At 36.4% G+C, this 15,483-nt stretch overlaps 1 protein-coding gene across 2 annotated transcripts in view; it reads right to left on the reverse strand.

The window, feature by feature from the left end:
- The window catches only part of CDC73 (cell division cycle 73), a 132,345-nt gene that overhangs the window by 103,796 nt on the left and 13,066 nt on the right, over window positions 1-15,483 (reverse strand). For both annotated transcript variants that reach the window (XM_032136242.2, XM_032136243.2), the window contains 5 exons: window positions 15,396-15,448; window positions 12,806-12,894; window positions 8,886-9,102; window positions 2,619-2,717; window positions 134-212 (listed from right to left, as the gene is read on the reverse strand). In XM_032136242.2, coding sequence (XP_031992133.1) covers window positions 134-212; window positions 2,619-2,717; window positions 8,886-9,102; window positions 12,806-12,894; window positions 15,396-15,448 — 537 coding nt within the window. The remainder of the gene's footprint in view (window positions 1-133; window positions 213-2,618; window positions 2,718-8,885; window positions 9,103-12,805; window positions 12,895-15,395; window positions 15,449-15,483) is intronic.

Consider the following 15,483-nt stretch of genomic DNA (forward strand, 5'->3'; position numbering starts at 1 on the left):
AGAAAAACTGCAGTGGGTAAGATCTGGTCTGTAGACATTACTTTGCCAACCCTTACCCTTAAACATCAGGCCATACTGCCTCTCAAGTTCAACACAACCACACTAACGGGAAGATAAGAATTAAGCAACTTACCTTCTTTTCCTTTGAATCTTTCCTGATCATATCTGTTATAGGCAGCTGGGATAGGCTGTTTGGTGCGCAAAGTGGGATCCTATAAAAAAAAAATTAATTATGAGTTACTTGTTAATATTTTTAAATGTCACTTATTTAATGTGCTAGAGTGCAGTAGCGTGACCATGGCTCACTGCAGCCAAGACCTCCTGGGCCCAAGTGATCCTCCCACCTCAGCCTTCCAAGTAGCTGGGACCACAGGCATGCACCACCACACTCAGCTAACTTTTTTTTTTTTTAATTTTTTTTATAGAGACAAAGTTTCACCATGCTGCTCAAGCTGGTTTTGAATCCCAGCCTCAGGTGATCAACCTCAGTCTCCCAAAGTGTTAGGATTACACGTATGAGCCACCACCATACCTGGCTAAAGTACCTTTACGACATAACACCCTTCCCTCCAATTATGCTTGTTTTAACAAAACAAAAAAACCCTTAAATTCAAAGTATATTGAGTTTAGTTTTACAGATTTTTAGCTGAATTATCCACCAAATTATTAATCCTTAAATAAACATGAAAGCCATGATGATTAATCCATTATAAACAGAGTAAGACTGAAGAGGTATTTTTTTTAAATAATTAGAAAAGGCTGTCAGTCTAATGACGCATTATTTAATCACAAATACTTTATCAAAACTCACAATGTTTAACAAACTAAAAACACATATTTAAGAATATTCCCAAAGCTACTTAAAAAATTCATGAAGACTGAAATACTTTTCATTTTATTACAATAGGATTCTGTATCAAATATTATGCCAAATAAAATATACTTATCAATACCTATCAGGAATGATAAGTATATGCTTACTTCACACTAGGCATATACTTATATAGTCAAATGCCAAACATTAAAACCTTCAAGTATTCTAACGATTATATAAATATATAGAAAGAACATTCAGTCACAAATGGTAGAACTGTTTTAAGGTTTGACATGTTTCCTATCAACAGCTATTCAAAATGTCAACCAATTCATAATTCTAAGTACCTTGTGCTTTGCCATCATAGCTCTTACTCCACTACCTTTTTTTTTTTTTTAAAAAAAACATCTAATAAGTAGGGAACTCCTGAGAGATCTAGGTTACACTGTCATATGAGAATCTAACTAAACCCTGATGATCTGAGGTGGAACAGTTTCATTCCAAAAACCTCCCTCTGGTCCATGAAAAAAACTGTCTTCCATGAAACTGGTCCCTGGTGCCAAAAAGGTTGGGGACTGCTGTACTAGACTATAAGCTCAAAGAAAGTAGGGACTATAATCTTTCTCATTATTGTATCTCAAGATCATCAGCAGACTGCCTAATAGAAGGCACTTAAGTACCTAATGGAGAGTCAACTAAAAGTATTTACCTAATTATCAACAAAAGTCTACCACCTTTAAAAGTTAAATTCCAACAATTTCATGAGCAAATAAAACTACTACAAAGTAGTTGCAAAGGCTGTATTAGTACTCTAATACATTTCAATGTGCCTTTTAAAACTTGACACAGTTTTAAAAATATAGAAGATTTTCTGGGAGGCCCAGGTGGGCAGATCACCTGAGGTCAGAAGTTCAAGACCGGCCTGGCCAACAGGACGAAACCCCATCTCTACTAAAAATACAAAAATTAGCCGGGCGTGGTGGCATGCGCCTGTAATTCCAGCTACTCGGGAGGCTGAGGCAGAAGAATCACTTGAACCCAGGAGGCGGAGGTTGCAGTGAGCCAAGACCGTGCCACTGACTCCAGCCTGGGCAACAGAGTGAGACTGTCTCAAAAAAAAAAAAATTTTTTATAAATTTTCTATTTATAGAATCTTCTATTTTCTATTGCAGAAAATAGAAATCATTTCATTTGTATGTTTTATTCCTTTGTTGAATTATATGAAAATAGCTGGAAGGATTTTCAACAAAATTAGAGTATGTTTGAATTTAAATACAGGCTATATTGTCATACATGAAATTGACTTTGGGAGGGTCTTAAGTGGCACTTCAAAGAGAAGGCAGTCAACTCTCAGAGCAGCTGAAATGGAGTCACAATTAAAGGACAGCATGGCTGGTGATCAAGAGAAATACATTCACCAAGATGTAATAGATACAATGTCAAAAAGAACCCCAAACTGGGAGGTAACAGGGATTTATGTTATTAGCAATGGTTAGCGACTGTCCCAAGCAACAATGAGTAGGCCTGCCACAGTTTATCTAAAATAAATAGAGGGCTTTCCCTAATTAACCTTTTTCAGACTCTGACCCAGGTATATTAAGAATTACTGCTCCAGTTAAAAATTACTGCTGAAGTAAGTAACTTTTAATGTTGGGGAGGGCTTTCACATCTTTCAGATATTCTGAGGCAGCAAAAGGTTTAGAATCCACTGATTTTAAAATGTGAAGATGTCTTCAACGTTACTACACTGCAATATAAGTGGCAACTTCATTAAAATTACTGTAAAGCAGTAAAGCATTCTTACCACAGGTGCTGCATTTGGGGCAGGTCGCTGTTCAGGTGCACGCCCTTCTTCTCTGGCTTTTACAGATTGAAGAATTGCAAAAATGTTCTTGGAAAAATTCTAAAATATAAATGGATTTTAATTAAGCCCACTTTAAATATACAATAGTAAATTTAGTTGATAAATAATTTAAGACTAAGTTATCTTACTATCAATTCTTCCCTACTATATATGTCGTAAGGTATCATCATTATACACATATGTAAAAACCAACCACTACTGAGATATTGATCCAGAGACTGATTATTGTAAATCCCATGGTATTCATTTCATCATTTTCATTTTACTTAAACTGCTAAATTCGGGAGGCCGAGGCGGGCAGATCACGAGGTCAGGAGATGGAGACCATCCTGGCTAACACGGTGAAACCCCGTCTCTACTAAAAATACAAAAAACTGCCCGGGCGCGGTGGCGGGTGCCTGTAGTCCCAGCTACTCGGAAGGCTGAGGCAGGAGAATGGCGTGAACCCGGGAGGCGTAGTTCGCAGTGAGCCAAGATCACGCCACTGCACTCCAGCCTAGGTGACAGAGCAAGACTCCATCTCAAAAAGAAAAAAAAAAAACCTGCTACAAATGTATTCATATTCTGCATCTGTTCAAATATATAACCAGAAAGCAAGTTAAAATCTAAATAAGGCCGGGCATGGTGGCTCATGCCTGTAATCCCAGCACTTTGGGAGGCAGAGGCAGGTGGATCATAAGGTCAGGAGATCGAGGCCATTCTGGCTAACACGGTGAAATCCTGTCTCTACCAAAACCACAAAAAATTAGCCAGGCATGGTGGTGGGCACCTATAGTCTCAGCTACTCAGGAGGCTGAGGCAGGAGAATGGCGTGAATCCAGCAGGTGGAGCTTGCAGTGAGCCGTGATAGTGCCACTGCACTCCACCCTGGGCAACACAGCAAGAATCCGTCTCTCAAAAAAAAAAACAAAAAAACAAAAAAAAATCTAAATAAAAATATATTTGTCTAAAGAGCCTTCTAGTTCAGAAAAAAAAAAATCAACTACTACATCCTCCTGTTAAACTCCAGTGCTAATTTCAGATTGCTACATGTAACATGAGTTTTGAGATATTAGAAGTCAATGTACACTTTTCAAAGATGTGTAAGTTGGAAAGTACAAGTACAAACACTCTTCAACTTACAATGCAATTACATGCTGATCAAAAGTCAACACAGCTAACTAATCTGACGACTCTTCCCTTCACGAAATATTCTTCCTTCATGCTATGGATTGAATGTCTCCTCTAAAACCCATGTTGAAATTTTATTCCATTCTAATAGTATTAGGAGGTGGAGCCTTTAGGAGATGATTAGGTAGGTCATAGGGCTCCACCCTTACGAATGGATTAATGTTGTTATTGCAAAAGTAGACTCGGATTCCCGAAAGAGTAAGTTTGGCCCCATTTCTCTCTGTGTCTCATTTGCTTGCTTGCTTGCTTCTGCCTTCTGCCATGAAATGACCCTCACCAGATGCCACTGCTATGCTCCTGGATTTCTCAGCCTACAGAAATGTGAGAAATAAATTTCTTGTCTTCATAAATTACCCAGTCTGTGATATCCACAGCAGCAGAAAACAGACAAAGACACCTGGCCTCTGAGATGCTATTCTCTCTTGGTTTTACCCCTAATGTCTGACAGTTCCTTTGGGGCTCTTCCTATGCTGCCTATCAATCACTTAACATTTCAAGGAATATGTAGTAAGAATCTACTCTAAGCCAAACACCTTGCTTGGCACTTGGGTACAATGATGATCAAAAAAGACATGGTCGCTGCCCTCATGAACCTCAAATACAACATAATTTCTCTTCTTTAAACAAAGCATTCTCTTTCCTTGGCTTGGACCACTCTTCCCACCTTACCCCTTTCACCTCCCTCACTAGTTTTTATTCTTTAGGTATCACTCCTCTTTACTCTCAACTAAGTTAACTGCCCTTGCTGGGTGTCTGCCCTGCAATGTACGTAATAATTAACGCTTATTTAATATTGACTTCTGCTAAGAGTGTAACTTCTGTGAGAGCTAGGACCAATGCACTGCCAGTCAGTGTTTAGCACTTGCCTAGTTTGTAGATGTTAAATAAATACTATACAAATAAATATGTATATAAAATGAGAGGCTGCTTGAAACATAACTATTATCACTATACCAGTTGCAGTGCTAACTAGTTCCTATAATTCTCTGGAGCAGCAAATATAAGTCTCAGGACCCCTTTGCACTCTTACAAATTACTGAGCACCCCAAAGAGCTTTAAGTTTGTGTGAACTACAGTATCTATTGAATTAAAGATTAAAACTGAAAAAAATTTAAATATAATTCTTTAAAAAATAAGAAAACGATTTCATGTAAACATAAGAGCATATTTCATGAAAAATCATTTTTCAAAATGCATAAAAGTAATGACAAGAAATAGTGGCAGGTTTTAAATTTTTGCAAATTTCCTTCATCTCTGGCTTAATAGAAGACAGCTGTATTCTCACATCAGCTTCTACATTCAACATTTATTGTGCTTTCTTATTTGGTCATAAATGTGCTATCTTATTTGGTCAAAGAATATAGAGAAAATCTATCCTCACACAAACAGTAGGAAAAGTGAAGAATATTCTAGTAGTTTTTCAGGTAACTGTGGATAGTCTTCTTTGATATCATACCAAAATGCAATAAATGGTTCTTTTTTTTTTTTTTTTTTTTGAGACGGAGTCTCGCTCTGTCGCCCAGGCTGGAGTGCAGTGGCGCAATCTCGGCTCACTGCAAGCTCCGCCTCCCGGGTTCACGCCATTCTCCTGCCTCACCCTCTCCGAGTAGCTGGGACTACAGGCGCCCGCCACCACGCCCGGCTAATTTTTTTGTATTTTTTTTAGTAGAGACGGGGTTTCTCCGTGGTCTCGATCTCCTGACCTCGTGATCCACCCGCCTCGGCCTCCCACAGTGCTGGGATTACAAGCGTGAGCCACCGCGCCCGGCCTATAAATGGTTCTTAAAGGTTAATGCAACATGGAAACCACATCCATAAACTTTTTGCATAGGTACTTTAAAATCCATCAGTCTCTTGCACTTTAAATGAACTTTCTACCCATGCATGATTCGTGACAGCATTCACTGGTCATCTGGAAAATATTAATCACTGAATTATGCACATTTTCCAAATATTAACCTGGTTAATTATACAGTATCAACAAATTATACTTGTTAATATTATTTGTGAAAGACTTACTAGAACACTTCAAGAATTAGAAAGCTGCTTCTTTACTTATGGGTGGAAAAAGAATTAGAAAAGTGTTATGGTGACAGCAGCATAAAGAAACTTCCCCAAATTCTAATATTCTCACGAAAGCTCTCATTTTATCATTGGCAACAAATACTATCAGCTGCTTTCCTTGAGGAACAAATTTATTTCCTTCATTAAAAAAAAAAGTCTGCCAAATAACCAAGTCTGAATAACAGTTACTTAAATAAAAAAATGTTGATTCAGTTCATACTGCATACAATGGCACAAGTCTCTTGATGAGAATAACCGTCATGTTTGCAGAAGTGCTTTCTACATTCCAATTTCATCACACAAAATATTAAAAAGACACACTTGAGGGTCAAGATTTAACAAAATTCATAAATTTTAAAAACATCATCAAGGACATTAGTGAGTAAAGAACACAATGGCTACCAGTAAAGTTAAGTGCCACTGCCTTGATTCACACCATGACCAGCAGTTTTATCTACCAATGATTTTGCACCATCACTGCAAAGGTCAATACAATGAAAAATGCACATAAAATCTTAGTCTTATTATAAAAGGTAGTTGAAAATATATGAAAAGCAAATCTCACTACTTTAAAAATAAAGAAGAGCACATTGTGCACATGTACCCTAAAACCTAAAGTATAATAAAAAAATAATAAATAAATAAATAAATAAAATAAAGAAGAATTAATCAATATTATCATCAATCTACTATGCAGAATTACAAGTGATTAACATCTTCCTTCTAGTGATCTCCTTTTATTAGTTTTTCAGTGATGAACATATACTAATTTATATAAGTTTATACATGTTTCTCTTCAGATCGTATAAACCTTTCACCTAATTTATGTAAGTTTAAAGTGTGTTTTCTAAATGGCATTATAAAATCAAGTTGCCTATTTGGGGTCCTTGCAAAAATAAAAACATATTTATACTTCTCATGAAACCTTTTTTTTTTTTTGGTGAGACAGAGTCTCACTCTGTCACCCAGGCTAGAGTGCAATGGCACAATCTCAGCTCACAACAACCTCCACCTCCCAGGTTCAAGCAATTCTCCTCGCTCTGCCTCCTGGGTAGCTGTGATTACAAGCGCATGCCACCATGCCCAGCTAATTTTTGTATTTTTAGTAGAGACAAGGTTTCACCATGTTGGCCAGGCTGGAATCGAACTCCTGACCTCAACTGGTCCACCCGTCTCGACTTCCCAAAGTGCTGGGATTACAGGCGTGAGCCACCGCACCCAGCCTCTCATGAATCTTGAACCTGACTTTTGTTCCTGAAACTCAAAAAATAAGAAAGCCCTGATAACTAATAATAATGAAGGTCTATCTAAAACCCACAGGGCTTTAAGTACCTAATGGTATTTTTTTATTCTCATCTGCCTAAGAGTATTTTTAGAGTTTACCAGATAAAAACAATACACAGACTATCAGTCAAAGTATTTTTCATTTTTTTAATACTAATAATACTCATTTAGGCAAGCCTAGCTACAAAACAATTCTTTTATTAACTTTTTTTTTAAAAGATATAGTGGTACCGACAATATTAAATCAGTAAGTTTAGAAATGATGGTACAATCCTGCCACCTAGAGCTCAAAGAAAACTGTTCACCTCAGTTACTTGAAAAAGTAATGTTTGGTCTAAAAGTTAGATAGGGTATATCACCTGTTTTTATTCTTCTACTATGAGTTTGAGATTTTTTTATTTTAATGAACACTGGTGGATCAACATAAGTCACAATATTTCTCAAGTATTAGCCATGCTAGACATTGAAAATCAGTATCAACAAATCATTTTATTGTAAATAGCAAAAATGGAAGTTTACTCACATCCTCAGATTTCTCTATAATTCTAAGCTCTGGAGAATGGTTCTTAATCTCAACCTTAGGTACTTTGTAAAACAAGTCAAAGTACAAAAGAAAAAGAAATGATTCTTTTCCTCATATACTCTTTTCATAGCTTTATTTCTACTAAAATAGCAATGTAAATTTAAGACTAAAATCCTAAAATTCTACAATCAAAACCAATTTGCCTAAAACAATGTTAAATTTCAGTTTCACGAGTAACTTTGCACACTTCAACATTCTTACTAGATCATCATTAACAACTGTGCATCAGTAGAGAAAACATTTAAGAGAAAACTGAGGCACTGAAGAGGAAAAGACAAATGAAAGTACATAAATCAGGATAAATGCATCCTCTTTTTGGAGATCCATGAAAATATTGGGCATTCAGTATTTCAGATTTTTATCTTTCAAAATATAAAGTGCATATCTCCTTTAACCAGCAATTTGTTTCCAAGAATTAATCCTTTGGCTATACACACATAAACACACAAAGGTACATGCACAACAATGTTTTCTAATGCATTATTCATAATAGCAGAAAGGAAGTGAGGGAAGGAGGAAGAGAGGGAAATGGGAGGAGAAAGAGAGGAAGGAGGAGGGAGGCAGAGAGAAGAAAGGAAGGCCAGAGAAAGGGAGAAAAACTGCACAATCTTTGGAGCAAAAACAAAATAAAACAATTTCCATTAATAGGGAGCTAATGAAAAAACTGCTATACCCACACAACAGAATATACTCAATAAATGTTTGCTACAGATTTCCGTAAGTTATCTACCATGTGAGAAAAAAATAATGATGGCATTAATAACCAGAGAACTTGCCATCAATATTATTCCGTTTATTAGGTTTAAGCAAAAATGACTCAACAGGAAAACTGGGCCATTCTTTGATTTGCAAATGATTTGCGAAGGAGCTTGCATTTTGATTCCTACTTTTTCATCAGCATCTCTGATGTATAACAACCATATTCAAGAATGGAATGGTAAAAATGGCCATCTGGAATCTACGCAAGAAATAAAACTTTTATTTCTTATTCAAGAAATAAAACTTGAAACTTCCATCTAAAAGCAAATTTTAACCAATTCTATAACCACAGACTAAACACATACTCTCTCTCTCACTCCAACGAATGAATAAAATATTTTAATTACCTTTCCTGTGCTTTGTAAGATAGTTGTTCGTGTCCTCCATACTCTCTCTCTGCTGACAATATCTCGGGTCACATCTACCTCAGCATCCACAAAACTTCTCTGTTTAAGGGCAGTTATGTCATCATCTAGATCAGTCTTGATAGTAGATCTTTTCTTAGCCATAATTTTGGCTTTGATTGCAGCAATTTTTTCCACTGACATAGCTTCAGACAAAGACCTAAAAGCAATTTCTTTTTTAAACTTTCACAGCAAGCATTCCTGGAGTGTATCATAAATATATTTTGTTACATTTATAAATTTCTGGTAAAAACACTTAAATGGCAATAATTAAGGTTTTCTTATCTGTAAGACTGACTTGCTATTCTGCCATTATATAAAATTTTTATAAAGAATTCATGTCGAGATATTACTCTAAGAGCAAATTAGTAATTTCTTAGAAGTATCAATGCAACAAAATTCTTCATGGTTTTTCATCTCTTCCCCACAAAAAAGCAGGACTCATTGATATAGGTGCTTTTCTTTATATTTTCTGTATCTATGGAAATTACACACACACACAGAGGCCACTTTGGAAGGCGGTAAAAAATTCATCCTACAGAAAGTTTAAAGCCTAGGTTTTTCTTGAAATTTATTTCAAGGTTTCAAACTTGTATGCCATAGTGCAGAACATAATTTAAGTGACAGGCTTTTATATGCCACAAAAACATATTCCTTTAATCTCTCGAAGATAAAACCATATTTTACACAGTTTTCTTTTTCTTCCCTTTCCTTGATTTTCAAATAGGCAAAATAGTAGAAAGAGACTATGCAGAAATATAAAAAAAGACTTAACACTGAAAGTATACATGTCATAAAATGGTAATCTTAAGCAAAGTGTCTTTTATCATGTAAAATGAGAAAAAGAATTAAAAAGTGTTTGGGTACCTTAATAACAGTAGACAAAAATATTACTTTAGTCACAAGATGAAAATCTCAAAATATGTTTACACAAAATCTAGAAAAAGGACAAAAATTCCTGCAGGTTTAAATACAGTAGTATTATACAGTATCTAATTTTAGATTAGGTATGAAGGTACTTTATAATAGTGCTCATATGCATCTGGCATTTGATGCATTTTGTGTAATACTGTGCAAATTTCCCTTAAAATCTAAAGCACATCAGCATACCTGAAGCCAAATTCATATACAGTACTCCTCTGTTTGGCCTTCCACAGTTTCAGTTACCCGCTATCAACCACAGTCCAAAATATTAAATGGAAAATTCCAGAAATAAATAATTTGTAAGTTTTAAATTATGTGCCATGCTGAGTAGCCTGTTGAAATCTTGTACTGTCCTGCCTGGGACACCTGCCTGGGATATCCAGACACGAATGATCCCTTTGTCCAATGTATCCATACTGTATACACTGCCCGTTAATCACTTAATAGCCATCTTGGTTGTCAGATCGACTATGGCAGCATCAAAGTACTTATGTTCAAGTAGCCCTTATTTTACCTAATAATGGCCCCAAAACACAAGAGTAGTGATGCTAGCAATTCGCATATGCCACTGCCAAAGTGCTTCCCTTAAATGACAAGGTGACCTTGGCACTCCTTGGCTAGAGTTCAGGACTATCCGAGGTTTCAGGCATCCACTGGAGGTCTTGGAACATATCCCCAGAGGGTGGATGGGGGACTACTGTACTTCTCCAAACTATAATCAAGCCTCCAATGGACTTTGAAACGTAGAATTTTTACTTACAGCCAAGATGAAGTACCAGAGACTAGACTAACCCTCCAGCCTTTAAATAACCAGTCGAAATACATAAAACAATGGTTTACTAGATGCCAGATTATCAAGCAATGAAGGACAGTAATTCCCTAACAAATGAGAAACAAACAAGGTAAGCCCTATGACTGCCTCAGCTTATTGCCTGGTAAGTTTCCAAGACATGGCCTTGGGAGGAGAACCCATGTAGAACTGAGCAGATTCTCTGATAAGAAGAAATGGAGCTGAGATTACAGTAAGACCAAGGTGATTAGAATTCATAGGTCAGAACACCTGAGAACTGCACACAAGATCCCCCTCATGTACCCCAGCAGAATTCTGACTAGCACAAATATGAAGAAACTATCTAAGGTTGAATAAAGAACCACCCAAGTGGATTAGACAGAATAATGCCTAGTGGTCACACGAAGTGAAGAATAGTGCCTGTTCCACTAGCCAGAATGAAACCTCATGTTCATGAGGTATTAGGTACTCAGAATGGTCTTGCCTCAGTGGGTGGGGAATAATTACCCTAGCTGACCAATGTTCAGACAAATTAAAATCAAGACCCAAAAGTAACAAACTGTTTCCAAGGCATTTAACTGTGTCCCCAAAAAAAAGCTAAAGATGATGTGTGGAAATGTAACAATATCTAGCACTCAACAAGGTAAAAAGTATATACAATGTTTGGTGTGCAATCAAAGATCACATGACATGTCATAAAGCAGGAAAATGTAATGAAGCAGGAAAATGTAATAAAGCAGGAAAATGTAATAAAGCAGACATGTAATAAAGCAGAACGAGGAGAAACATCAACCTCAAGGCATGAAAATATTACAAGAACTATGTTCTACATTTCAACAAGCTAAATGAAAAGATGAAGTAGGTATACTTTTTAAAAAAGAGCAAAACATGCAAAAATTAGCCGGGCGTGGTGACATGCACCTGTAATCCCAGCTACTTGGGAGGCTGAGGCAGGAGAATCACTTGAACCCAGGAGGCGGAGGTTGCAGTGAGCCGAGATCACGCCATTGCACTCCAGCCTGGGTCACAAGAGCGAAACTCTGTCTCAAAAAAAAAAAAAGAGCAAAACAAACTTCAGACGAAAACTACAATGTTGGAGACTAAACATGCATGGAATTACATAAAAAAAAAGTAAAGTTGAAAACACAACAGAAACTATCCAAAAAGGACTCAAAAAAGAATTTAACAGATAGAAAGTGAATTCAAAAAAAGAGAAGAATGTAAATGAACTGTCAAAGAAAAAATATTAAAGTTCAGCCAGGCATGGTGGCTCACGCCTGTAAACCCAGCACTTTGGGAGGCCAAGGCAGGCGGATCATGAGTTCAGGAGTTTGAGACCAGCCTGGCCAACATGGTGAAAACATCACCTCTACCAAAAATAGAAAAATTAGCCGGGCGTGGTGGCAGGCGCCTGTAATCCCAGCTACTCGGGAAGCTGAGGCAGGAGAATCGCTTGAAACCAGAAGACAGAGGTTGCAGTAGGCCAAGATCGCACCACTGCACTCTAGCCTGGGCGAAAAAGCGAAAATCCGTCTTCAAAAAAAAAAAAAAAATTAAAGTTCAATACAACAGAAACTATCCAAAAATAATTCAGAAAAGAATATAAACAGACAGAAAAGAATCCAAAAAAAGAAAGAATGTTAAGTGAGCTGTCAAACAAATTCAAGTAGAGTTTGAGTAGCTGGAATCCAGAAAAACGAAAACATTTTTAAAAAGTGAAGAAACTATGCCCATCCATTCATGTATTGTCTATGGCTGCTTTCCCCACACCACAAAAGTTCAATAGTTTCAAGAGACCCTATTACCTTCAAAGCTAAAAATATTTAATATGTGACACTTACCAGAAAAAGCTTGCTGACCTCTGGTGTACGTAATCAAGAAAAGGTAACATAAAATGAATTTCTCAGCTTATAAAGTAATTTTTAAAAAGAAAGACCAACATGGTAATAGAATCAAGAAGACTTTTCAAAAAGCATGATAAACACAATGACTTCCAATCCCCACACATATTCTTATGAACTTAAGAGCACAGAGGCATAAAATGAATCCAAGAGGTAAATGTGAATGTGGAGAGCATTTTAATATTCCTTTTCCTTATACCTTTACATGTATCTAAACTACCTACTTTCTACTTAGAAAAAATTCTTACCTAATCTGTTCAGTCTGTACAATCCCCTCTTTGTGACCCTCCAAACGGGCAGCCAATCTCTCTTTATCAAGGCGCACACACTCTTCATCCTGGAAATAAACACTGGTTAATGCATTTTAAATTTTTATTTAACTTTTAGGAAGAAAAAACACTACATGTAACTTTTCCTTACCAAATTTCTTACCTCTACAATTCTAGGTATCAGTATCTTTAGGCCAACTTCAAGACTACTTTTAGCTACATAAAGATAATAACAATAAATATATGTTGAATCTTAAGACTGGAATCATCTAAAAGCTTAGGAAAAACTTGCTTAGCCACTTTTTTCTTTATGATTAAGTGCTCTTCCCATATCATAGTTGACTTTCTTCAGAAAGACACAACAAATAAATTCATCTTTTTGAGAAAGTTAATAACCAAATGTTATGACAAGCCTTCACCAGAGTCAACAATTTCATTTTGGTATCTCCATTTTTTTTTCATCTGTTGCTACAGGTCCTGAATCCATTAGCACTAATCAAAATGCTCTAAGGAAAACCTTACAGGTTTTCAAAGAATGGTCCTTAGAATGTTAGAAGCTTCCAACTAAATGCCTCATGGGCCACTTCAAGATCTTGTCTGAAATTCAACCCTGGTAGCTCAGCTTTTATCTAATTCACATATTAAGACGTCAAGTAAAATTTACTCTGAAAAGCAGTTGGCTAAAAACAAAACAAAATCCGGTAATTCTGATCCAGTTTAATGTCCACATTCAACAAATAACAAAACTGAGGACCAGAGTCAATGACCATGACTAATGGAATTCAAAACTGTATAAAAAGCATCAGCATACTCTAGAGATCCAAAAAGGTGTTGGGCTCCAATTCATGTCCTATTATTAATCTACCATGTAAAAATCTTAAAATGAATAAATCAGCTGAAATAAATGCAAAAATATTTTGGCAAATGCATCCAACTTTTTCCATTTGCAATAAAGAGATAGCCCAGATTACTCAAATTCCTTACGAAGCTACTGATTTTAAAGATAACTGTAGCCTAGATTTTTATCAAATCAGAAACTCTGCCCTCAGTTTCTCTTTCCTAGCACAGTTCCTTATAGGTCCTCAAAAGACATACACTGAACTGAAAACCAACGTTGAAAACCATAGCTGTTTGTGTAACGCATTTCAACCCTACAAATGATTTGGAAAAAAATGTATTATGCCATTTCCTGCTGATTTTTTAAGTTACTGGAATCCCAGGAAACTAGGACTTCTGCCATGTTGAATTTTTTCAAATAATTAGACTGTGATGTTCAGATTGTTTCAAATAAATGGCATCCCTTGAGCTGGGTGCAGTGGCTCATGGCAGTAATCCCAGCACTTTGGGAGGCCGAGGTGGGCAGAATGCTTGAGGCCAGGAATTTGAGATCAAATAAATGGCATCCCTAAATTCATACACATCGTTTACCACAGGTCACAATCTCCTTTCATATAAGGGGAAATATTCAGTTTTACTGCCACAAAATTTATACCCACTATAGTGGAATGGCTAGAAACCAGACTGCAAGGTTCCAACTGGTTCTTCAAACCTCAGGAACTCACTCTGTCTGAGCCTATTCGCTCATAGATGACATGCACAGTACTACCAACTTAACGAGTTCTGGGAGTACTATGCATATCATCTATGAGCAAATAGGATTACATGAGTTAATACATATAAAGTACTTAGAATAACACATAGCATAGAGCAATAACAATGAATCAATTATCATCATCTCTTAAAAATATCAGATCCATTTCTCAGAATATCCTTAATTAAGATTACGTTAAAGTAGTAAGTACTTCATGTTCACAGCTCTGAGCAGTAAAGCAAGCACCCATAACACATTGTTCCAAAGGTAGGCAAGCTACATCCCAAAGACCAATTCTGGCTCGCCATCTGTTTTCTGAAGTTTTTTATAGAAACATAGCCACATCTGTTCATTTATGTATTGTCTATGAGTGCTTTCACACTACAATATTAAAGTAGAATAGTTGCAACATCAACTATATGGCCCATAAGGCCTAAAATATTTACTATCTGGCCTTTCATAAAGAAAGTATTCTGCAGCCTGGCCAACATGGAAAACCCTGTCTCTATTAAAAAAAAAAAAAAATCAAAAATTAGCCAGGCATGGTGGCAGGCACCTGCAGTCCCAACTACTCGGGAGGCTGAAGTGGGGGGATCACTCAAACCCCGGAGGTCGAGGCTACAGTAAGCTATGATCATACCACTGGACTCCAGCCTGGGTGACAGAGAAAGATTCTGCCTCCAAAAAAAAAAAAAAGAAAAGAAAAGAAACGAAAAAGAATTCTGACCCTTGAGCCAGTATGTTCATCCATAACAATATAAAAGCAAAGAAAATAAAATGATTTGTCCATCACACAGCTTGCACATGAGAGAGCTAAAACTATAGCTTGAGCTATTTATCAATTGTTCTTTCTACCACAAAAATTTTTCCAAGAAAAAAAAGCTCCTCAGGTTATTGCAATCAAAGAATCCTTGTTACTAAAGAATCCCAATTTCAATAACAATATAAATAAAATTGTTTAAAATACAGTTCCTTTACCTCAATTCGTGGTTTCTTTGCTTCTGCTAAAACTTCATCTGCAGCTCGTTTGACTATAAAAGAAAGAGAAGTAAATAAATGTGTAGTT

The sequence above is a fragment of the Hylobates moloch genome, unplaced genomic scaffold (genome assembly GCF_009828535.3).
Source record: "Hylobates moloch isolate HMO894 unplaced genomic scaffold, HMol_V3 SCAFFOLD_18, whole genome shotgun sequence".
Lineage (NCBI taxonomy): Eukaryota > Metazoa > Chordata > Mammalia > Primates > Hylobatidae > Hylobates > Hylobates moloch.